This window comes from Drosophila subobscura, chromosome U (genome assembly GCF_008121235.1).
Source record: "Drosophila subobscura isolate 14011-0131.10 chromosome U, UCBerk_Dsub_1.0, whole genome shotgun sequence".
NCBI classification, from domain to species: domain Eukaryota; kingdom Metazoa; phylum Arthropoda; class Insecta; order Diptera; family Drosophilidae; genus Drosophila; species Drosophila subobscura.
Window position 1 is genome coordinate 9,672,604 of NC_048534.1, and position 23,091 is coordinate 9,695,694.

General features: G+C 47.1%; 8 protein-coding genes across 10 annotated transcripts in view; 3 read left to right on the forward strand and 5 right to left on the reverse strand.

Moving 5' to 3' along the window:
* The first annotated feature begins 33 nt into the window (after positions 1-33).
* LOC117902690 (tubulin gamma-1 chain) lies at positions 34-1,955 on the forward strand. Its single transcript, XM_034814232.1, has 3 exons — positions 34-285; positions 338-540; positions 606-1,955. The coding sequence occupies exons 1-3, from the start codon at positions 237-239 to the stop codon at positions 1,767-1,769; spliced, it is 1,416 nt and encodes a 471-aa protein (XP_034670123.1). The 5' UTR covers positions 34-236; the 3' UTR covers positions 1,770-1,955.
* Positions 1,952-2,938, reverse strand: LOC117902693 (C-type lectin domain family 4 member M-like). The gene has a single exon (XM_034814235.1). It carries the CDS (start codon positions 2,905-2,907, stop codon positions 2,026-2,028), a length of 882 nt encoding a protein of 293 aa, XP_034670126.1. The 5' UTR covers positions 2,908-2,938; the 3' UTR covers positions 1,952-2,025.
* A 2,461-nt stretch (positions 2,939-5,399) lies between these two features.
* Positions 5,400-6,819, forward strand: LOC117902691 (three-prime repair exonuclease 1). The gene is made up of 2 exons (XM_034814233.1): positions 5,400-5,775; positions 5,837-6,819. Exons 1-2 carry the CDS (start codon positions 5,475-5,477, stop codon positions 6,631-6,633), a joined length of 1,098 nt encoding a protein of 365 aa, XP_034670124.1. The 5' UTR covers positions 5,400-5,474; the 3' UTR covers positions 6,634-6,819.
* On the reverse strand, positions 6,768-7,637 carry LOC117902695 (EEF1A lysine methyltransferase 2). Its single transcript, XM_034814236.1, has one exon. The coding sequence runs from the start codon at positions 7,579-7,581 to the stop codon at positions 6,928-6,930; it is 654 nt and encodes a 217-aa protein (XP_034670127.1). The 5' UTR covers positions 7,582-7,637; the 3' UTR covers positions 6,768-6,927.
* A 949-nt stretch (positions 7,638-8,586) lies between these two features.
* LOC117902686 (chromodomain-helicase-DNA-binding protein 1) lies at positions 8,587-16,363 on the reverse strand. Its single transcript, XM_034814222.1, has 7 exons — positions 16,170-16,363; positions 14,186-14,776; positions 13,980-14,092; positions 13,738-13,917; positions 9,062-13,666; positions 8,876-8,998; positions 8,587-8,815 (listed from the first exon to the last, which is right to left on the reverse strand). The coding sequence occupies exons 1-7, from the start codon at positions 16,176-16,178 to the stop codon at positions 8,617-8,619; spliced, it is 5,820 nt and encodes a 1,939-aa protein (XP_034670113.1). The 5' UTR covers positions 16,179-16,363; the 3' UTR covers positions 8,587-8,616.
* A 442-nt stretch (positions 16,364-16,805) lies between these two features.
* Positions 16,806-18,374, forward strand: LOC117900943 (protein ABHD13). 2 transcript variants are annotated; one of them, XM_034811512.1, is made up of 4 exons: positions 16,806-17,029; positions 17,102-17,685; positions 17,776-17,927; positions 17,986-18,374. In XM_034811512.1, the coding sequence occupies exons 1-4, from the start codon at positions 16,891-16,893 to the stop codon at positions 18,110-18,112; spliced, it is 1,002 nt and encodes a 333-aa protein (XP_034667403.1). In that variant the 5' UTR covers positions 16,806-16,890; the 3' UTR covers positions 18,113-18,374. The 2 variants fall into 2 exon arrangements, with proteins under 2 accessions (XP_034667403.1, XP_034667402.1); XM_034811511.1 differs by having other exon boundaries at positions 16,809-17,029; positions 17,749-17,927.
* Positions 18,375-18,520: 146 nt separating this feature from the next.
* On the reverse strand, positions 18,521-21,258 carry LOC117900942 (DNA repair and recombination protein RAD54-like). The gene is made up of 6 exons (XM_034811509.1): positions 21,192-21,258; positions 19,832-21,137; positions 19,623-19,776; positions 19,152-19,560; positions 18,928-19,091; positions 18,521-18,868 (listed from the first exon to the last, which is right to left on the reverse strand). The coding sequence occupies exons 1-6, from the start codon at positions 21,192-21,194 to the stop codon at positions 18,562-18,564; spliced, it is 2,343 nt and encodes a 780-aa protein (XP_034667400.1). The 5' UTR covers positions 21,195-21,258; the 3' UTR covers positions 18,521-18,561.
* Positions 21,259-22,835: 1,577 nt separating this feature from the next.
* The window catches only part of LOC117902460, a 32,013-nt gene continuing 31,757 nt past the window's right edge, over positions 22,836-23,091 (reverse strand). For both annotated transcript variants that reach the window (XM_034813862.1, XM_034813863.1), the window contains 2 exons: positions 22,936-23,046; positions 22,836-22,868 (listed from right to left, as the gene is read on the reverse strand). In XM_034813862.1, the coding sequence (XP_034669753.1) occupies positions 22,837-22,868; positions 22,936-23,046 (143 nt within the window). In that variant the 3' untranslated portion in view covers position 22,836. The remainder of the gene's footprint in view (positions 22,869-22,935; positions 23,047-23,091) is intronic.

Below are 23,091 nucleotides of genomic sequence, written 5' to 3' on the forward strand. Positions count from 1 at the left end.
GTTTCAGCGATGCCCAACACTAATTAATAAAATATATTTGCTTTAGCCCGGCTGTGCGAATTTGTTTAAATAATTGTCTCTATGTCCTTACTTGTGTGTTTCTGTATGTTGTAGTTTAAAAGAGCAATAAATTCACAAAACGTGCATAGAACTGGGGCGAGGCGTGGATACAGCTGGGACATTTTATAGAGGGAAGAATATACTGCGACAGCGACTTGTACGATTTGCATTCAAAAATGCCAAGCGAAATAATTACTCTGCAGCTGGGCCAATGCGGCAATCAAAGTGAGTAACAATTAAATATGTAAAATTAATGCTAAATAAACTCGCTGCACAGTTGGGTTCGAGTTTTGGAAACGTTTATGCCTGGAACATGGCATTTCACCGAGCGGCGTTCTAGAGGACTTCGCCACCGATGGGATGGACCGCAAAGATGTTTTCTTCTACCAGGCTGATGATGATCACTACATACCGCGTGCGGTGCTGCTTGACTTGGAGCCCAGGGTGATAAATACAATAATGGGCTCGCCATATGCAAAGGTTAAATGTGCCACAAAGGAAATTAAGAGTCGGAAGCTGAATAAGTTTATTTTTATATCCCGCAGCTCTACAATCCAGAGAACGTTTACTTATCAAAGCATGGTGGCGGTGCTGGCAATAATTGGGCATCTGGCTACAGTCAGGGCGATAAGCTGCAGGAGGAAATATTTGATATAATCGATAGAGAAGCGGATGGAAGTGATTCCCTTGAGGGATTCATACTCTGTCATTCCATTGCCGGTGGTACGGGCTCTGGCATGGGTTCCTTTATCATGGAGCGCCTGGCCGATCGCTATCCCAAGAAACTCATACAGACCTTCAGTGTGTTTCCCAACCAGGATGAGATCAGCGACGTTGTCGTTCAGCCATACAACTCATTGCTGACACTGAGGCGTCTAACCAGTGCCGCGGATAGTGTCGTCGTCCTGGACAACACGGCCCTCAATCGCATAGCCTGCGATCGTTTGCACATCCAGAATCCCAGCTTTTCGCAAATCAACAATCTCGTGTCCACCATTATGAGCGTGAGCACAACCACTCTGCGTTACCCCTCGTATATGAACAACAATCTCATCGGGCTGATGGCCCCACTGATACCCACACCCCAGCTGCACTTCCTTATGACGGGCTACACGCCACTGACCTCTGACTCGGATGTGAACAATCAGCAGGCAGTGAACATTCGCAAAACGACAGTCTTGGATGTAATGCGTCGCCTACTGCAGCCCAAGAACATGATGGTCTCCACTGGCCCAGACAAGACAAATCATCATTGCTACATATCCATACTGAACATTATACAGGGCGAGGTGGATCCCAGCCAGGTGCACAAGTCGCTGCAGCGCATTCGTGATCGGAAGATGGCACAGTTTATACCCTGGGGACCCACCTCTATCCAGGTGGCCCTGTCCCGCTCTTCGCCCTACGTGCAAAGCAACCATCGCGTTTCTGGTTTGATGTTGGCCAACCACACCAGCATCTGTTCGCTGTTCGAGCGTGCGCTCAATCAATACGACAAGCTACGCAAGCGTGGCGCTTTTCTCGATCAATTCCGACGCGAAGATATCTTCAAGGATGATCTCACCGAGCTGGATGAGTCCCGTGAGACAGTCGACAGCCTCGTGCAGGAGTACGAGGCAGCCACGCGCAGTGACTACATGCAATTCTCATTCAAACGTGCCCCAGGCGAGGCCAAGTCAGAGGAAGCAAAGGCTGCGGGCGATCATTAAAATTAGCACCCTCGTGACATACGCGTGCCATGAAACCCACAAAGAAATTTAGCTTGACAAGAAGGGATTTCAAATCCTTCAAGTATTAACCAGCTACAGAATTCTTTGTTTTCTTTGTTTTGTACAGCTGAGTCTGTACTGCATTAACAAGTGTTCTTGTGACAAATAAAACGACAAAAACTACAATTAGATGATTACATTTTTGAGATATATTCAATGCTCTTCAGGGGAAAACATTTGGCACAAAGCCCTCGAACTACTTTTCGCAAATGTACATGTGTTTTTCGGAGCAATGTACATCGTTCATTCCCATTGCATTTGCTTTGCTCTCATAGGCCAGCTCAACGCAATCTTCATTGCCCTTCCAGTCGTCTGGGATTTGTCTCCATTTCAAGAAATTTGCCTGCTTCCCAGTGGTACTGGACATGTAAACGCCTTCTGTTTCAATATCATTAACATCCACCCAGTAGTAGTAGACGTCGTATAGATCTTTAGTCACTAAATCAAACTCCTGCTGGTCCTGCAGACTAGCCAGGTGGCTGCCCAGCTCTTGGCATCTGTCACGCGCATCTGTCCAGTTTAGTTTCTCATTTCTCTCAAAGTAATAAAACTTTGAGCCGAGCTTCTGAAATGTTACAAGACGTTTCTGCCACAGTGTTCTTAACTTGGATTCTGACTCCTTAATGGCTGCCTCGTGGGTGGACATTTTATTCTGTTGGCTCGTCAATTGATCCTGCAGCTCGTTCAGTCTCTTTTCATCATTTTCGAGCTTCGTTTGTTGCCCTGCCAACTGATTTTTAAGTGCATTCACCACCTCTGCCAGTTTATATCCCTCAGAGCCATGTTTCTGTACCGTGGCGAATATTTTCTTTACTTTAGACTCTGATTCCTTAACGGCTGCCTCGTGGTTAGTGATCTTTTTCTGCTGACTCGTCAATTGATCCTGCAGCTTGGCCAGCCTATTCTGTGAGTCCAACAATCTCTTTTCATCATTTTCAAGCTTAGTTTGATGGTCTGCAAATTGATTTTTAACCTTGATCACCTCCGAATCGATCTTTTGCTGTTTTCCAGCTAATTGTTTCTCCAATTTGTCCATTCTCTCCCTTGTCGTGTTGTGCTCAGACAATTGTTCCTTCATGACGCTTAGACTGTCAGCGAATCGAGTAATATTTGAAGTGATATTGCCTTGCATTTTCTCCAAGCTGTCGAGTCTCTTCGTGACCAGCGTTTCATTCTCTTTTCCCGAGAACTGTTGCTCTATCAGGGAGAGCCTCTCCCGATACTTGTCTAGATGGGAGCCACTCTTGCCTTGATGTGCCAACTGCCGCTGCACTCTTTCGAGCTGTCCCTTTGCATGTTCGACTGCGATTTGCTTTTCTATTTGTGCGAGTCTCTCGAGCACCTGCTGTGCACCCAAAACCAGCTGTCGCTGTTTGTCCTCTAATCTGCCAAGTCTCTCAGCGGCTGAGCTTTCCCTTTCCTGCTGCCCTGTGATCTGTTTCTCTAGTCCGCCCAGTCTTTCGCTTAGCCTGCCCATGTCAGAATCGTTTTTTTCTTGCTGATCAGACAAGTTTTGCTTCAATCTTTCGATCATTTCCAACAGCCCATTTTCCCCAGAATTATCCGCCCTTTGGTGTTCAATTAACTTATGCTCTACACTGTCCAGTCTTCTCAATTGCATCGATGAGGAATCTTCCGCTTTTTTTAGTCTCGATTCGATTCCCTCTAGTTTTTGTTTAGTCTCCAGTTTGTCTTGATGATTCATTTGAGTCTCAGCCCATTCCTGTTGGGTTTTCAACTTGTTTTCAATCATTTTCATCTGCAGTTGTATCATGAGCTGCTGATCCAACACTGATTTAATGGTTTTGATGGAGAAGTCCGTGCAGCCAGTATTTGGTTCCATCTGTGATTAGGATTATTGGGCATTTTCGCATGACTTCTATTGCTTTTACACAGTAATACTCACCAAACTTTTCGACAGAGCTATATGTGCAAATAGCCCCAAGAGAATTAATAGAGCAATGCAACACATTTCCACAGAGCACACAACAGTCGCGTTTGCCGCCCAAGAAGTTCTGGGATCTGACGAAGTTCGTTGAAATGTTTGTCGACCAAACTTTTAGCGGCAGTGTGTGACCAGGCAAAATCGAGTTTTTCTGTACGATTTTGCAGCACCGTCAGCAGAGTTGCGGTTTTATTTAAGCATTAAATATGTTGTATCTTTGATGAAATGGTTATATCAATATGCTTGCACCGATGACTTGCGTATCTCTTGAAAAATCTCTAAAATTATTACGTTCGCGAAAGGGAGTTCTACGTTCAGATTTGATAACTTCACCAGCCACGGTTTGATGTTTTTTGAGGCCGAGTCTGAGGGATCATAGTATCCCTTAGTATATGTAATGAAGTCAGCCAACAAACATTCGGAATCATTTTAAAACGAGAAGGGACGTGTGAGACGCTTCTTACGCGTCACAACTTTTATACCCGGCACTCAGTACTACATCTGCAACTTAGCGGTTATTTGTCAAATTTTACATTTTTTCTTCATCTGTCATCTACATCAACAACACTACTCACGCCAACACGCTCCTTTAGCGCGCCACCCTCCCCTAGAAACACACACTGCAGAGTCAGGGCAGAGTCGTGGCAGAGGCAGCGGCAGAGACGTGTCGGGGCAGAGGCCAATAAACTGAAGTATCTTTTGGGGGCTGCTTTTGTTCTCAAAAGTATAGCATACTTTCAGGCTGAAAAGTTCCCAATTACAAAATAGCGTAGGACAGCCATATCCTGCAGTCCTTGTGGTCCTTGATGGACTCAAGCGATACAGGAGACTCGTACCTTCGCCAGGAGGCATGCCATGTCCTGATCCGACAGGAAACAGCCGAGTTATAGCGTTGAAGGGGATTATATAGAAAAACAATATTAAAATGGCATTATCCTTAATGTCCTAGCACCCGAAGTGATCCGGGACATTTTCCCGATCCCGAGGAGGCGTGACATGTCCTTTTTCGACAGGAAACAGCTGAGCTATAGCCTTGTAGAGATTAAAAAGAAAAAACAACGTGAAAATGGCATTATCCTTAATGTCCTTGCACCCGAACTGGTCGCAAAGGATCCAGGACATTGTGCCGATCACGAGGGGGCGTGGCACATCCTGGACGGACTACAAATAAAGGAGAAAACAACAAAACAAATCTCTCCTGTTATTTTTGTCAAATTTTGACAGTCACCTCTTTGCACAGTGGCGCCCACGCGATGAAGACGGTCATTTCTGGAACTAAAATAACGTAGTTCGAGAATTGGCCGATCTGTGTTGGGACGCCACTGTGAACTTTTGAAATTGCTTCACTGAAATGGCCGAAAACTGGAAAATTTTCAGACCAAGTACCAGGCGAACAGAAGTCAGTAGAAGGTAACTGTTTCCATGTTTTTTCACTGTGTCAAAAGCTGGATGCTATGAAACCGCAATTCATTTTTCAGTCGCCAAGTAAATCGTAAGTCGGGTATAAAAAATCGTTGCAACTGAAAAGGGTTCGCTACAACAAATAATTTAATGAATGTTGTTCAATACTAGAATGCTCAAATGGCCACACTATATCTGATAAGGGTCCAGTGTTTGTAAACGTCGCACACGTAAAATGTTTTGAAATAGAAAAAAAATGAAAATATTTTAAATTGACGGCGGAGTCGTCAAGTCGTACAATGGCGGAAAACGATGGTCAGGAAGATCAGCCGAAAATTTCGACATTCGCAGTATTGGATTTGGAGACAACCAATTTGCCTGCGCACAACTTCAACAAGGTGGGAATCACCGAGCTGTGCATCTACGCGTTTGAGGCAGCTCTTCTGAAGGAAAGTGGTGAACAAAGAGAAGTAGTGGAAGGACAAGGGAAGAATGAGGTTCCGGCACCGTCGTTACCCCCGCTGCCCCGTGTGTTGCACAAGCTAAATGTGCTATTTCAGGCGTCTCAGATGGTGCATCCGGATGCAGAAAGACATACAGGTTTGTGTCTCAAGTGCATTCCCTTCCCCCTTAGATGATGATTCACTTATACCGGTTTCAGGGCTAAACAACTACATGCTCGAACGCGAATCGAAGTTAAACGATAACTCTGCCCAGATGATCCTTAACTTTGTGAAGCATTTGCCGTCTCCGGTGTGCCTGGTGGCTCACAATGGCTGGCATTTTGATTTTCCTATCGTAAGGAAAGCATTTGCTAATCTAAACCTGGACTTCCCACCCACTGTGACTTGCCTGGACTCACTTCGTGCCTTTTTGGAGATCGATGACAAGCATTCCCGCGAAGAAGGGCTTATGAAAATTCCCCAAAGCTTGCCCGTGAAGGTGGAGGAAGCTGAACCTCTGAATTATTTTCTGAAAATCGAAACGGAGAACGTTGATGAAGCTCTGGAGGTGTCCGTGAGTGACCGACTGGAGGAAACTAAACCCATTAAGGAAATTGACTGGCGATTGCTGAATGAAACCACTCCAAAACGTCCAATTCTGACCCCCAAAGAAGCTGCTTCAAAGCGTAGACAAATGTCCGAGAGCGAGGACGATGAACTGGAGGCGACGCCACCAGCTAAGCGAACACTGGGCTCTCGTCGCAAACTATTCAGCGGCCTAAAGTGTGCTGATAGAAAGCGTTTTCCACCCAAGGGCAAGTACAGTTTGGGATCACTGTTTGAAAGAACATTCAAACAGCCAGCAACTAATGCACATCAAGCTGAGGCGGATGTGGCCATGCTCACGTCGCTTATCCAACATTACGGCATGGATTTCCTGGCCTTTGCGGAGGAGCAAGCCATTCCATTCAACCAAGTCACTCCACTTGGCTCACCCATACGACGTAAATGCTAGCTAGCAGCTGTGGAGCTCAATATTTTATAAGGCATGGCATGTAGAGTCGTCGAACCATTGTAGAATGAATTCGTTTTTTATATTGTATATTTTGTAACATGCATCTGGTTTATAATTATAGATATTTGTGTGACTTTGGGACATTGAACAAAGTTTTATTATACAAATACGCCTTTTGCAGCTGTAGATATGACTCAAAATTTACGAGCATTTAAACTTTTAATCTTAATCTAATCAAAAGTACATACAAAAAACTGTTCGAAAGATAACCATATTGAGAAATGGATGAACCTTTCAGCGCTTCCTAAACACCACAGATGTTACCACACTGCCTACCTTGCCACCAAACTTGAATGTCGGTGTTGGTATGGTGTGGTGTTTGATGAATTTGTCAGCAAAGCTCTGAACCAACTCATCCTCTGTCCAATTGCAGGACGTAATTATAAATAGACTGTCGCTGTCGTGCAGCAAGTGCTCCACTGTGGCAAGATATAGTGAGCGCTTCTCCTTGGCGTTGTCGGGACAGAGGCTGACGGCATCATAGGTGCCCTTATCGTGCACAACTTTGTAGCTGCCCAGGTCCGTCTGGGGTAGCGTCAAGTCCGCCACGTTATAGCTGATGGTTAGATCATGGTCCTTGGCAATGCTTTTGGCCAACTCAATTGCCTTTGGGGAATAGTCCACACCAGTTAGCTGGGCATAACCTTCATTTGCCAGCGCCACGAGAAACATCCCATTGCCGCAACCCAGGTCCAGGACACGTGCAGTTTGCTTGTCGATTTGCTCTTGCTTTAGCAGCCAGTCCACAACACGTTGCTGCGAATCCTCGTCAAACCATATCTCACCCACGTCCCCGTGGCTTTTGTAGTTTCCAATTTCACGTGTATAGCTCGATTCCCAATATTCTTTGGTGCCCAATTCCGATCCATCTAGTTCAGCTTCTTCCATTGTAGATATAGGAATGATAATTGTTCTACTTTGATTGTGTTTACTTTACTGTTCAGCTGTTCACAGATGCAGTGTTGCACAGCATTCCCAGTGTTGTGTGCTAAATGTTTTAATTTGATTTGGTCACACTAGCAATTTGCTTACTATTTGTTTGGAATTTCAATTTGTTATTTAAATGGAATAAACTATTTCTTCATTTAATGTATATAGTTTATAATTTATTGATTTACATGATAATCGATTTCTCAGACAACTACAACGTAATTTGTGTATTAATACATTATTAATATTAATAGCTTTAAAGTTAACTAAATTACACCTTCTGGCTCATTCAATTATTCAATCAGTATCTCTCTATACGCTATAGTTATGTATATATAAAAGTTATAATGCACTATGCACATAAAACAAATCCTTATTGTTTGTATTGTATTCTTATCTTCACTTAAAACTTAACGATCGCATTTCCATCAACGCTTCCTGTCCAATTGCTTGTTGTGTTTATGTTACATATATTGATATATAAATATAGTGAGAATTTCTTATTTGTTGTTTTAAAAGCTTTCGAAAGACTTGGTTTGTTTTTTCGATTAAAGGGACACACCACACCTCGCACCGCACCGCACCGCACCAAACAGCTGTCAAGCAAAGCTTCTGCCACAAGCAGCTGTACACAGTCGAATAAAATAGAATAAAATTAATAATGCATAATGAAATTAAAGCCTATGATTACACACAGAATTAATATGTAGGTAGGGTAGGTATACTTCCCCATGCATGACAATTGTGGCTGATGCACTGTGCGATTCACGTCGGTTGGTTGGTTGATTGGTTATTTGTTTACAATATAAACTTAACTGATAAATTGATTACTTTTACATATCCGTAGTACGCTATGCTACCACCTGTATTGTATGCAGGCCTCCTTTCATTCCTCCTCTGATGTGATTTGTTACTTGTGTTGTTGTGTCCACAGATGCATAATTCTACTTTTAGTTTTTGTTCTATATACAGTTGATAACGCTTTGGCGCTTCTCACGTCTGCGTACGTCGCTCGTAGTCGCTGCGTCGATAGTCGGCTGGGTATTCGCGTGGCATCATGGGATACCCACGCGGATCGCTGCGGTATCCTGGCGGTGGAGGTACGATCCCTGGCACAATCCCATTCGGCATGTAATAGTTCGTTGGCAGATAGTGGCTCGGGTAGGCATGCGGCGGCAGGTGTGGAGGATATCTAAAAAGATAAACGTATAAAGGTGAAACGTATTCATCAGTATAGCGTGACGTCACATACCTTCGCTTGTCGGGACGACGGTCGCGTTCACGCTCGCGATGATCCCGATGGTAGCCGCCGGGAGGTCCGCCGCTGCGTGGATAACCAACTTCATAGCGATCGCGCTTATACTCCAAGCTGTACCTGCGAAAACATTTAAATTATAACAATTCTGTGTCCGCCTGTGGGGGGAGTCTTGTCTGTTACCGTTCTCTGGCATGCCAACGCTCCAGGTCCGGCGTGTAGCCCGATGGAGCAGGCAGTGTCTCGTAGCCACCGCCACCTCGAGCACTGCGGCTGTTCGGCGTGGACGGGGAGTTAAGGCCCGCGCGGCGAGCATTGCTGCTGCTGCCTTCGTAGCTGCCCGGCGGAGGAGCGCCACTGCCGCCGTAGTATTCGTTGCTGCGATGATGCTTCTTACGCTCCTCGTGACGCTCCATGTTCTGACGCTTGAAGGACATGGACTTGAGTTGGTCGCTGATTCCGGCGCCAACAATGGCCACGCTACCGCCGCTGCCATCAACATCGTTCTCGTCTCGCTTTCTTTTCAGAGGCGAATCGTTGGCAAAGCGACCCGAAGAGGGCGTTCCGCCATCCGAGTAACGCGACTGTCCTGCACGCTCCTTGTCCTTGTCTTTCCGCTTCTTCTTACCGCTCTTGTCCCGCTCTCGCTCCCTGTCTTTGTCCTTTGTATCCGCTGGAAGACCGTTGCGACGGCTCTTGCTGGGACTCACCGAATCCTCCTTGGAGCCAGCTCTGCTCTTGCCCGACTTGCCACCCGACTCCCGACCATGCTGCTGCTTGAGCGCATGCTTGTAGATCTTGAACAGATGCTTGGCGTCCAGCTCCGTGAACTTGGACACAAAGTACCACAGATTGCTGCGCCACTCCTTCTTCTCCGAATCGCCATACGGCTGCAGACACACATCGATCTGCCGTCCGATCTGCAGCAGGCAATCCCTCGTGTGTTGCATCTGATCCTGATCGGACAGACTCAAGTCGGGCTGATCTAATGCTTTCAATGCCTTCTTGACTGGACGCATCTTCTCCTTGCATTCGTTGAAAATGCTCGGATCTAAATCGCCTAACACCTCCAAGGCTCGCGGCTCATTATTGGCCGTGAAGTGCATCGGCTTGTTGCCATTGTTGTCCGAGGCGCTCGTCTTCTTCGATCTGGCCTTGGCCTTTTTAGTCTTCTGTGCAGTGACGGCGCCTTCTGAGCCAGCAGTATGATGCGGGGAAGCTGTGGAGGAGGGATCCAGGTGGCTGGAACTATTATCCAGTGCCCCACGACCACCGTCGGCTGTTTCCTCGGCCTCGGCCAGAGCTTTGCCCTCGGCCGTCGCGCCAGACGCTGTGTTGTTGCTGCCTGCCTTCGATTCTGCGTTGTTTCGCGCAGCTCTGGGCCGACGCTGGCGCTTCTGTCCGCCCTTCTTCGTCAGCTCCACATTCTTTTTGATGATCTTAAGCAGGTACTCGGCCCGAGTCTGCAGCTGTTTGGCCTGCGGTTTGCGCGTGTCGTTCAGCAGAATCTTGTCGGTGAGCTTAAGCGTGGGATCCAGCTTCATTTGCTCCCACGATCCGATGCCATACTGGTAAATGCCGCACAGTAGTTTGGTGTCCTCTTCGTTGCCCCATTCCACATCGAAGACGGGCGCACGCGTCTTGATGTTGAACGTCCACTGCTGCCGCTCCGCCGCTGCACTGGGTATGATCTCGTTGAGGGGCTGCAGCTCTTGCTCGGAGGTCAGCAGTTTTTTTGCATTGAAGGAGACGCCCCCGAGCTTCACGGAGTAGGTGGCACGTGCGCGCCGCTGCTTGGCCCCCGGCGTGTCGTCCGGCACAGTCTTTAGCTCTTCCTCCTTGTGCTCCTCCAGGAACTGGACGCACCGATCGTGCAGCATTTCGCCGAGTCTCTTCAGCTCGGCCAGGGGCTTCTCCTGCAGCTCGGCATCGCACGCAATCGCCTCCAGGCGGTGCAGCGGGGCGGGGAACTTCTTGTAGCTGCGTATGAAGCGACGCAGCTCGGCATCGGTGAACCCGGTGATCTTCTCCTTCATTGTCGGACGTCCACGCTTGCGGGGACGACCCTCATCACCGCTGGCATCGGAGCCCATCTCGTACTCGGAGTCGCCAGAGTCGTCCGCCTGCTTGCCACGTCCACCTTTGCCGCCGCCGCGCTTTGACTCGTTTTGATTTGCCGCCGCCGTTTTCCTTCTGGGCGGCAGATAGAGATCTTCCATTTCTTTGGCCTTCTCCTGATCCACGATGACCTTGCGAAAGCCCTCGGGTATAATGTCATCCCAGTCCTTGCTGTCGTCCTCCGCCTCATCGCCAGCGTCCGCATCTTGTTTGTTCGATTCGCTCGGCTCCTCCTCGAAGGTCGCTATGCTGGCCACCTTAAACGCGGACAGAAGATCGTCGCCCGGCATATCCGGATCATCGTTGCGGGTCTCTGCTCTCCGCAGAATCTCATCAATGTCGCAGACCAGCTCGTGTTCGTCGTGCTCCGGCTCGTCCTTGAACAGTTCCTCGGCGCCAAACTTCAGTATCGCTGAGAGATCATCCTTGTTGAATGGATTGGAGTTCGATGAGTGACCGTTGCCACTTTTATCCAGCACGGTGCGACCCGTGGTGTCCATCCGCTGGATGACGAGATGATCCAGGACCATCTTCTGCTTTGCGCGCTCCACAATTTGCTCCTCGACGGATCTGGCCGTGACCAGACGATAGATATTCACTTGATTCTTTTGGCCAATGCGATGTGCCCGAGCCTGGGCCTGCAGATCGTTCTGTGGATTCCAGTCAGAGTCGAAAATGATGACCGTGTCGGCCGTGGCCAGATTGATGCCCAAACCGCCGGCCCTGGTGGACAGGAGAAAGCAAAAGTCTTGGCTGCCCTCGGCATTGAAGTGATCTAGTGCCTGGCGACGCATCTCCCCCTTGATGCTGCCATCGAGGCGCTGAAAGGGAAAGTGACGCTTCTGCAGGTAGTCGGCCAGTACGTCCAGCATGCGGACCATTTGTGAGAATATGAGCACCCGATGACCCGTCTCCTTGAGTCGACACAGCAGCTTGTCCAAAAGCACCAGCTTGCCCGAACCCTTGAGCAGCGTCTGCAGTGCCTCATCCTGCTGCAGGCCCATCAGCTCAAACTCCGAGGGCCGGATCAGTGCCGCGTGATTGCAGCACTTCTTCAGCTCAATGACTATGTTCAGGAAGGTGGAGGTGGAGCCCTTCTTGCCCTTGCGCAACGCATCAAAGTTCTTGGTGAGAATCCATTTGTAGTATTGCTTCTGCAACGAGGTCATCTCCACCCTCAGTATCTGTTCCACTTTGGCGGGCAGTGACTTCTCCACATCCTTCTTCACACGCCGCAGGATGTACGGCTCCAGCTGCTGGTGCAGTCGCGTGTAACCCTTGTCCTCGGCATTGCCGTGCTGCAGCTCAAAGTTGTCCCACGTGTCGAACTTCTCGGGCATGATGAAGTGCAGCAGGGCCCACAGCTCCTTGAGGGAGTTCTGCAGCGGTGTGCCCGTGATCAGCAGTCGATGGTTTGTGTCGAATTCCTTGAGCGACTTGTACAGCAGCGAGTCATCGTTCTTGAGGCGATGCGCCTCGTCCACAAGCAGCGCTGCCCACTGCAGTGTGCCCAGAAACTGCTTGTCCTTGAGCACAATCTCGTATGTGGTGAGGATGCAGTTGAATTTCAGTCTTTTGGAGCCCTCAAATTGCCACTCGTACTGCTGGATCATCTCGCGCGACTTGATGTCGCCCAGATAGGTGACCACATTCATGTCCGGCGCCCACAGATCGAACTCCCGCTGCCAGGCAGTCATCGTGCTGAGTGGCACCACACAGAGGAAGGGCCCGTACAGGTGGTGAACCTTGAACAGGGAGTAGAGGAAGCATATGGTCTGTATTGTCTTGCCCAGGCCCATCTCGTCGGCCAGAATGACAGAGTTCTCCTTGGCCCACGAGTGAAGCAGCCAGTTGAGGCCGTCCATTTGATAATCCCTGAGCACCAGCCCCGCCACCAGGTAGTCTGGCTGATTCTTGATGCGCGAGAACTTCGGACGATACTTGAGGACGCGGCAGTGACGCGAGGGTGTGCACTTGGAGGACTCCCTGTCGTGGAACTGCTCGGCACAGCGCTGCCACTTGCGCAGCACCAGCGTCGCATCCTCCCAGGTGGCCTCGGCATACGGCAGCGACTGCCATTTGCAAAGGAACTCATCGGTGCCGACATCCGGCTTTGAGCCCTTCGCAATGATCCTGTCCACGTTGTTGTACGACTTGAGCAGCTCGTGCTGCAGCTCCAGCTGGCACTCAAAGTAGTCAATGTCCTCGGGGCCAGCGTAGCGGCGCCAGTAGGCCTGCTCCTGTTCCTTCTTGATGAAGTTGTCCAACTTTTTCATGCCCTTGGCCTTCATGTCGCGCAGCGTGCGCTCCGATTCCCATGTGTTGTGGATATACGACCAGCCCTTCCATTTGATCAGGAATTGCTCCTCTTCCTCCTGTTCATCGGCCTCCGTCTCAGCCTCAGCCACCTTTTCCACCTCTTCTGCCTTCGCTTGGGGTTCTTCGATGGCATAGATTGTCGTCTTGTTACCCGTGCAGCCCCTTCTGCCCATGCGCTGTGCCAGGATCCGCTCAATGGTCTCACATTTCTCATCCTCCACGGCAGCTGCGGCGGATGCTGCCGCCTGTGTCTCATCGTATTCGCACTCCAGCAGATCCTCCGAGTCGGTGGCCTCGTCTTCAGACGCCTCCTTGTAGCTAACCGCGGCACCTGTGCGACGCGTGGCGCAGCTGCACACAAAAGAGGGGAAAACATTAAATTAAATGCTGTCAAAGGCAACTGCAACTGCAATTTGTTGTACCGCTTGCTGGCATCATCATCGTCGCTGTCCTCAGAGCTGAAGGACTTTACACGACGTCGCTGTGGCTGCTGCTGTGGCACTGATTTACTCCTCGAGGTAGTGGCTGGCGTCGGCTTGCGCTTATGGGCGGACGACTCATCATCGCTGTCGTCGCTCTCATCGCTTTCGTCCGAGTCCCAGCTAGAAAGGACAAACCAAAGTATCTCAAAAGGAATCCACAATCCAAAAGCAAAAGTTCGTACGTTTTCTTTTTCTTCTTGGGTGGCGGCGCTCGCTTCGATTTGTCGGGTGCGGCGGTTGGTGGCTTGCGCGCCTGGCGCGTACGCTTGGGTCTATAGTCCTCCTCCTCATCCTCCTGTGCGGATTAAGGCCAAGAGAAATATTCAAGAAACTACAGAGTGAACATTCTGTGTGTGTGTTTGTGTGTATTGTGCAGGCCCCGACTTACGCTGCTGCTGCTTGAGGATGTGGGCGATGCATTGGCAGAACTATCACTGGCATCATCATCATCGGCAGAGGCCTCCGCTTGCTCCTGCTCCTGCTGTTGCTGTACAGTTTCAGTCTCTTCATCGTCATCGTCATCGTCGTTCTCCTCCTCTTCGTTCTGCTGCTGCGGCTTTGTGGAGCTGCTGCTGCTGCTGTTGGTGCTCGTGCTCGTGTTCGCGCTGAGCTTGCCTCCAGTTGCTGTCTGGTCTCCGCGTGCTCTGTTTTCCTCCGGCTCCGAATCGGAGTCGCTGCCACTTGAGCCGCCACTGGAACTCTCCTCCTGATCGTCTGTGAAGCCATTTGTCTTACTGTCCGCCTGTGCTGCAGCTGCTGTTGGTGGAAAACCCGCCACCGATGTGCTTGTTGATTTATTGACATCCGGCTCCGGAGAGCTTCGTCCATCGCTGGAATTTCCCGAGGAACTATCCGAATCTGAGTCTGATCCGGAGGAGCCACTGCCGCTGCCACTGTCACTGTTGTCCGTGCCGTTTGCCTCATCACGGGGTTCATCTTGTTCGTCTGAGCCAATACTATTCGCCGATTCATTGAGTGCCTGAAGGAACAAGCAGGAAGAAAATAACACAAAATAGTTAGCAAAGCAACCAACACGACACGACATACATTCGGGTAAACAAAAAGTAATGAATTGAGCAAGGACACGCAAACTGCACCCGCTAATCCTGCCTAGAATTACACTGGGAAGCTTCGTTTCTATGCAATTTGTACTTGAAACTATTGGAGATTGGAAAGCAGCACACCAAAGTGCACTTCTAGTCCACAGTCCACTCTCCAGCTACACTTTACTGCCTTACTTGCGCTCGACACACACCCAAATCCTCTCCAGAACTCGGCCCCAAGCTGGTAATGGCAAAAACTGATCTAAAATGCAGAAAGTTGTACAGAATTTGTGTTTATCCACCTAGAAATAGGCTGTAGCTAGCCCAATCCGGGTGAACACAGGTCGGTTAGGGGGTATTCTACTTGTTTTAGTGCACCTAATCCTGTCCAGAAATCTTCAAACTGCTTAGGCGTTCGATTTGTGGGGAATACAGCAAAATAACAACAAACTGTGAGGGTTCCTTGGAGGTTTAAGCAGATCTCTTGTGGGTTATGCCCAGGAAAACGAGACAGTGCCAAGCACACATAAATCCTGGTAGGAAAAACGCGGAAATCCTTGCAAAATCAGCGGGTTTTGGTACTCAGGGCACGATCTTGCCCAAAAGAAACCATCCAAATGTCCGAAAAATGGATTTTATTCCAGTAAATTACATTCGAATCTATTTTTTTGAAGAAATTTGGAAGAAATTTGAGGAATTCATTCGCCGGTTACCTTTTGGCGGGGTGAAAACCCAAGGAATATGGCCAGAGATCCAGTTGGAAAAACTTTGCACCCAACAAATTGTGATTACGTAATCGATGAAAATTTTCAATTTACAGCGAAAAACAATAAAATGCAGACATTTTGAAGGATTTTGATAGCCGGATTCGATGAAAACAAACCGAAATGGTCAAATTTAAACAAAATTTGCGAAAATGGGTACCCAATGGATTCCCATAAAATCCACTCTCACTGCCACGTCAAAGCCTCAAGAAGGGTTTGGCATCGTCAAAATTGTGAAACATTAACGGTATAATGGTTAAAAAGTGAATTTTTTCCAAATGCCCAACTTGCAGCCACACAAATCGACAGCAAAGTGAGGGTGTCTCGGAACGAGGGGGCTCCTACGGGGGCCGACTCCCAGGCCAGGCGTGTAGCCACACCCACAGCACGGAGCATATTTTTTGAAAATCTCACTTTTTTTTTAGTTAATACTCACTAGACGACCGGATTTACACTGACTTGAACCGCCTTGTTGAGAATAATGTACCAAATTCATATTTTCGATTTCCCACTTTTCAAACACACACCGACGTTCACTGTCACTACTTTTTCAAGGCCTACTTACCTGGCTCATTATATTTTTGTGGTAGCACACAGAGTTGCCGTGCAGCGCTCATTAAATACATGCAATACACTTTTATACGTTTAGCTGGGCAAATGTTTGTGTGGTCCTTGCAGCAAGCCACTTGTTTTTAAATGCAGTTTTTTCAACACATAAAATATCACGTCGTCTTCGTCTTTCTTTCAATAAAAAATACGCCATTTTGTTTTAAGGGCTGGCGAAATTGCGATTTTAGAGTTGCATTTGCATGTTCAGGCTGCCTGCTATATCGCATAGAATATATCGGTTCAATTTATAATTAATAATTACTTACAACAAAAAACTACATAAAAGCCATTCTATTTAGTAGGATTTTGTTTTCCTGTCGTGACTTCCCTGCATTTCTGCAGAGACACCTGTTACATACTCTGATCATGATATTTTGTCAGACCGTTTAAAAGACTATTCTCCTATTCTCCTTGTAAATTTAATAAAAAGATAGCATAACCTATGGCACATAGCTATGAAAAATATATAATAAAATTAAAAACAAAATCAATTAATTTTAAAACTATCGTGAAGCCGTTCACAAGAAGTTTACAATTATATTCAATACTCGTGTATCGATAAGTAAATTCATCATCTCTAGTGGTGCCAGTCAGCTGGCTGGAGTTAGCCACATACAAAAAGTCAACTAATTTCTTTATCTTTTTGACATGTAGCGTAGCTGGACAAAAAACGCAATATGAAAGAAGTGGGCATAGCTCTGCCCAAGTCGCGAGGCGTGGGCGTCGGAATAGTCGCTGCGCTCTTGTTATGCTTCATTTTCTACTACTTTTATGGCGGTTACATGACTTTTTTGCTCTTTGCTTCCATTCTCCTGTGTGCGTACACAAATATACAAGTAAGTAATGTTAAAAGATAGTCAACCACCAACAGTTTTGTTTCTCTTGCAGTAATATTCTACTATGCCCAAGACTTGCTACTGTATCATCCGGACTTGCCAACCAATTCTCGCATTTACATACCCATTCCGACGATGCACAACTTGCCGCACATCACAGTCAGCATCAACACGCCCGACGATGTTACGTTGCACGCCTTTTGGATAAGCCAACCGGAGGAGCGCTGCAAGTCCGTTCCCACATTGCTTTACTTTCATGGCAACGCGGGTAACATGGGACATCGCATGCAAAATGTTTGGGGCATTTATCATCACCTTCATTGTAACATTCTGATGGTAGAGTATCGCGGCTATGGACTGTCCACTGGCGTACCCACGGAACGCGGCCTGGTCACCGATGCACGTGCTGCCATTGACTATCTCCACACACGCCACGATCTGGATCACTCGCAACTGATCCTCTTTGGGCGCTCACTTGGCGGCGCCGTCGTTGTCGATGTGGCCGCCGATGCTATCTATGGCCAGAAGCTGATGTGCGCCATTGTGGAGAACACGTTCAGCAGCATACCCGAAATGGCTGTGGAGCTGGTGCATCCGTCTGTGAAGTATATACCAAATTTACTCTATAAGAATAAGGTAGGTTCTGTTTTCTTGCCTACAAAATGGTCATTGACTTCTCAATTCTTGTTTCTTCCTTAGTATAACTCTCTGAATAAGATTGGCAAGTGTTCGGTTCCATTTCTGTTTATATCGGGCCTTGCGGATAACCTAGTGCCACCGCGTATGATGCGTGCCTTGTATACCAAATGTGGCAGTGACCTGAAGCGTCTGCTCGAGTTCCCCGGAGGCTCGCACAATGACACCTGGATAGTGGATGGGTATGGCGACGGGCAGCAACAATTCAAAATCCTTCAATTCATTGCTTTCGTTTCACAGATACTACCAAGCAATTGGACAATATTTGTCCGAGCTGCAAGAGGTGCCATTGCCACTGCAGAAACCGCCTGAGAAGAGCAATGTCTGGGTGGAGCTGGAGCAGGAGCATAAAATCATTGATGTGTAGGCGGCTCCTTGGCCACTCCTGGAACACAAACAACGTGTTCTATTGACTGTGTTAGCACTGCGAATGGTTTAATACTTATACATACATCTATATTATTATATAGTCTACTATATATGTCTTTATATAACAAGATTTTAATCTAAAACTTTGCTTTAATCTATGTTGTATGTTTGCTGAATGCGTCAGAACGTGCTGGCGGATAGTTGCATACAGAAAACAGTCTGCCACATCCATAAACAAAATTCAGTTGTTCAAAGTACAAGAATCAGTATTTAAACAAAAGAACAATACAAATTTTCCTGACTGATTGTTCTGGCAGAAGGTTTATCCCTAGCACGTTTTAACTTTTGCGGCAGCTCCACATTTTTTAATGTTAAAACTATTGTAATTTTAATTGTTAAGAACGAGGAGCAGCAGATTGAGAGATACAAATAAATGTGAAACAATCGCTAGAAACCAACAAAATCCTCATCAGCACTGTCATCGCTCAGCGGCGTCGCTGAACGCTTTCGTCGTTGGCTCTCTGGTTTCGCCTCAACCTCCACTGGTGTTTCCGCTGCAACTGCCTGCGACTGAGAGCGATGATGAAAAACAAACGAAACGCATTTACTGTCCGTCCAGGCTTGGGCAAGTATGTCGTCTGGCAGCCCACGATTATTGGAGCAATGATACCACTGCGACAAATGCGAGGTGCAGTCCGTGTCCTCCGGCGGCGACTTAGTTTGTACATTGCCAACACAGCGCTTGCATTTGAGTCTGCAAAAGGGGTTTGGATGTTGAAATTAAGCAGCAGGCATGTCTTGTTTCCTACTCACTTGTCGTGCGTGTCGGACAGAATGTTTGGGTCAAAGCTGAACAAATCCTTGAGGTCGTCGCGCGTGAAATGCTTCTCGGACGACTCGTTGTTGTCGATGATTGTGCTGGATAAGGATTTCTTGTGGGTCTGCCGCTGCAGAATCTTTTCCTCAATGGAACCGCTCTGGAATATAATCAATTATCATCCATCTATAATCCTTAATTAAATATTTCAGCTACTTACCGCCACAAGTCGATAGATGTAGCAGGGTTTCTTTTGGCCATCACGCCACACTCTGGCCATGGCCTGCTCATCGTTTGCCGGATTCCAGTCCGGATCGAACATGAACAGGCGATTGGCTCCTATCAAATTCAATCCACAGCCGCCCGCCTTGCTGCTCAGCATGAAGAGGAAACAGTCAGACTCCGGGTCATTGAATCTGTCCACAACTTTCGAGCGTTTCTTTATGGACATTGTGCCGTCTAGGCGCACAAATCCATATCTGCGCTTGCGCGCCAGTTGCTCAAACAGATCTAGAGTCTGTGTATAGTTTGAAATGAGCACGACCTTATCGTTGCCACTTGCACGTATGGCGGCGAGCATAAAGTCGAGCAGCATGAACTTTCCACTCAGCGCAGGGTTGATTTCACCTCTGTGAATGGGAAATGGAAGGCCATTAGCTAGCACCTCTATTTACATCAGGGATAATCATACTTATGCTTGCAGTTGCTGTGGAGTATATTCTGCGAGTTCTCAAAGCCCTTTTCCCCTGCTGCAATCTTTTCTGCGATCAAATCTGGATGGCTGCATATTTTCTTTAGGGTTGTGATGTCTGCCAAAGCCGTGAGTGAAGCCTTCTCATTGCAATCTATAAGGAAAGTCAGAGAAATAAAGGGAAACAGCTACTGGAGGTAACCACCTACCTGCCAAGCTACGCCGAACTTTATCTGATTTGAGAAAATTCGTGTAGAGCTGCAGCTGGATGGACGTCAGCGTGGCACAGATTACCATCTCAAACTTGACGGGCAGATATTTGGTGAGTATTTGATTGGTGCGCCGAATGATGCACTGATCGACCAGCTTGATCAGCTCCTGGGTTTTCGCTAAGGCTCGTTCTCGTTCCTTGTCCGTGGAGTCAGCGTTCTGGCCACGCAGAATGCAGTTCTCAAAGCTGCGCTTGAAGTCCGCTGCCGTGCCGAGCATCTCCGGATTGACAAAGTTCACCAAACTGAAGTACTCCGTGAGATCGTTCTGTATGGGTGTGCCAGAGAGCAGGACGCGTCGCTTTGTCTTGAGGCCCATCAGGGCCTGGTAGGTGAGATTGTCGCTGTTCTTCAGCCGATGTCCCTCATCGCAGATGACCATGCCCACCTCGTACTTGCAGAGGATTTCTGCGTAGATTCTGAAGGTCTCATAGCTGATGAGCAGCACGGGCGTTCCGAGCCGCGTGGAGGCATTCATAGAGAACTGTTCGAGGGCTCGCACGGTGTTCTCCTTGGAGCCACCCTCCATGGCCAGGCAGTGCATGCGGCCGTGCAGCCACTTGGTGAACTCCTTCTCCCAGTTCTTAACCAGCGACGAGGGCGATACAATTATGCACTTGTTGATCGTGGGCTTGCAATCGGCGCTCTGCTTCAGCAGCGTCCACACCAGCGTCACGCACTGCAGGGTCTTGCCCAGACCCATTTCATCGGCCATTATGCAGCCATTGAAGTTTCCTCGCTTTCCCTCCACACACTCGTACATGAAGCGGACGCCCTCGCGCTGATGGGGACGCAAAACATTGCTCAGCAGGGGATCCACCACAACATGTACCTTAACTGATGTCGGATCCATCGACAACCGTTCGTTCTCCGTGTAGTTGGGTGCATGGTACAGAACTAAGGCATTGCAGGCCAGCGGATCGTGCAGCGGCCGTCTCACTATGCAGCGACGCACGCCAAGACAACGATTCCCGCCATAATCCGGCACATAGTTGTCAATGGGCACTTGGAATTTCCTGGCCAACACTTTGGCAATTGCCCTTTCATACTCGCTATTGGCTGTGAATCGTATGGGCAGTGGTATGTCCGATGTGTTGGTGGCACCCCGCAAGCCGCTCTGGCGTATGCGATCCTGTTCCAGCTGCTGTTGGCAAGCGCGTTTGTTTTTCTTGAGCAGTGGTGGCGTAAAATCATTCCGGGAGTCGGGTCGTTGTCCTACCCGTTGGCTCGGCGCCAGGCTGCGACGCTACAATTGAATACGGGTTAAAAATGCATTTGATTCTTTCATATTCATTATTACCATTTTCAGATATTTAAAGGTTGCAGCGCGAACAGATCAGCTGTGTATCTTACATTGTGTTTTACATTCCTTTAACATCAGCTGTAGGTGTCTCTGTGTCAGCATCATCCCTGTGTATTTGACATGTAGATTGTGCTACATTGGACATGCCGTTTTTTCACACCTTTCCCGCCTGATTAATAAATTCAGAAATATCGTTTTTGTATACAATTTAGCTAAACTAATAACTAATATATGGTTAATATATGCTCTTTTAGAGCATTTCTTCGTTTAAGGTACTTTGGAAAATAGAAACATAGAACACGACCAAGTGCGGCTTCGTTGGCCCCCCTTTCGTAGCGTTTCCTTTTTTTAGGCACCTTCGCTTTCTGGCACTGCCGATCCTCGATCGAGTGTGGACACTTTTTCAGGGGTTTTGCTTTGGTTAGCACTGATCTTCATTAGAACTATGGGCTGCTGAATATTTGTACATATGTATGTATGAATGTAAGAATGTGTGTCCCACAAAGAACACAAACAGGAGACAGTGCTGGACAGCTCCGGCTAAGTGTATGCTATTTGTTTAGCTGGGCAACGACTGAAATGGAATAGGATCAACTGGAACTGATTTTTCTGGAGTATTCTTGGTACTACTTGTTTTGTTTGGACTCATCTTCTTTCGTAAGTGGTTTCCTCATCTACACAACAGTGCCCCAAAACACGCAAGCTTTTTTTCTTTAGGATGGAAGAATGGACTGGAAGAATTCAGGATTCCACGTTGTTCATATCTTCTTATGCATGAATCATTCCAATAGCAATCAAGCTGATTTCAAGAGATGTCATTGTAGGTTTATGGTAAGAAAATACAAATAAATTGCACAGGTTTAATTTAGTTTAATTTGTTTTGTTGTTGTTTTTTTATTTTATACACGAGAATTTATAAAATTAATTGTCATACATACAATACAATACATAATAATTAAATTGATTTTTGTTTTTATTAAATTACAAAATAACGACTATATTTGATTTGCTTGTTACAGCTTTACACTCGCGGAATTTGTTCAACAAGTTTGGACACACAATCAATATTGGTTGGAAAATCTATGTTTAAGTGTATCATCATATAATATATAAGTAAAGTATATTATAGTATGTATTGCAATTTGGTGGCTTGTCTGTCAAGCAAAGATGATTTCGATTCGAGTTGTGGTATAGGTAAATAATACTTAACATTAAAACAATATAATTTCTTTATTAAATTATTATTATTATTATATTATGCATATAAGTTCGACTTAATTTCATTTAGTTTGCGTACCTAAAGAGCACATATTGGAGTTTACTTAGTCAAGATTTTAGATTTATCTTTTTTGCTTTGTTTCGTTTCGAGCGCAGCTCTCGCTCTTAAAGCCCGGCATTAAGCCACGTAATTGCTGCCGTGGCTGACATTTGGATGCGAAAACGATACTCGTGGTTGATTTGTTCACCAGCAATTACGTTGATTCAATGCAAGGCTCTGGGCTCTTCTCCAATGAGTATTTCGGGATGGGCAGTGTTGGAAAATTCCCTTGATTTAAGTGTTGTATTTTTGTATGACCACATTTTACATTAAAGCAGCTTTTAATTACATAAATATGCGTCTTCCTTGTTCGTTGTTTATTGTTTACTGCACTTCGCTATCACTATCACTCTTTTCTGCAATAATAAATAGAGAACAATGAATAAGGATATAGACTACACCAAGCCTCAAGCTTATACACACCCTTCTTGCCCGTGTAGGCATGACGTTTCAGTCGATCGTATAAGTCTTCTTTTGTTCCATACAGCGAGGCATTCGACCTGGCCAATGTGCTCATCTTGCCACCATGCAGACCTATAAAATCAAATGTAAATTAGATAAATAAATCAAAATCAAACA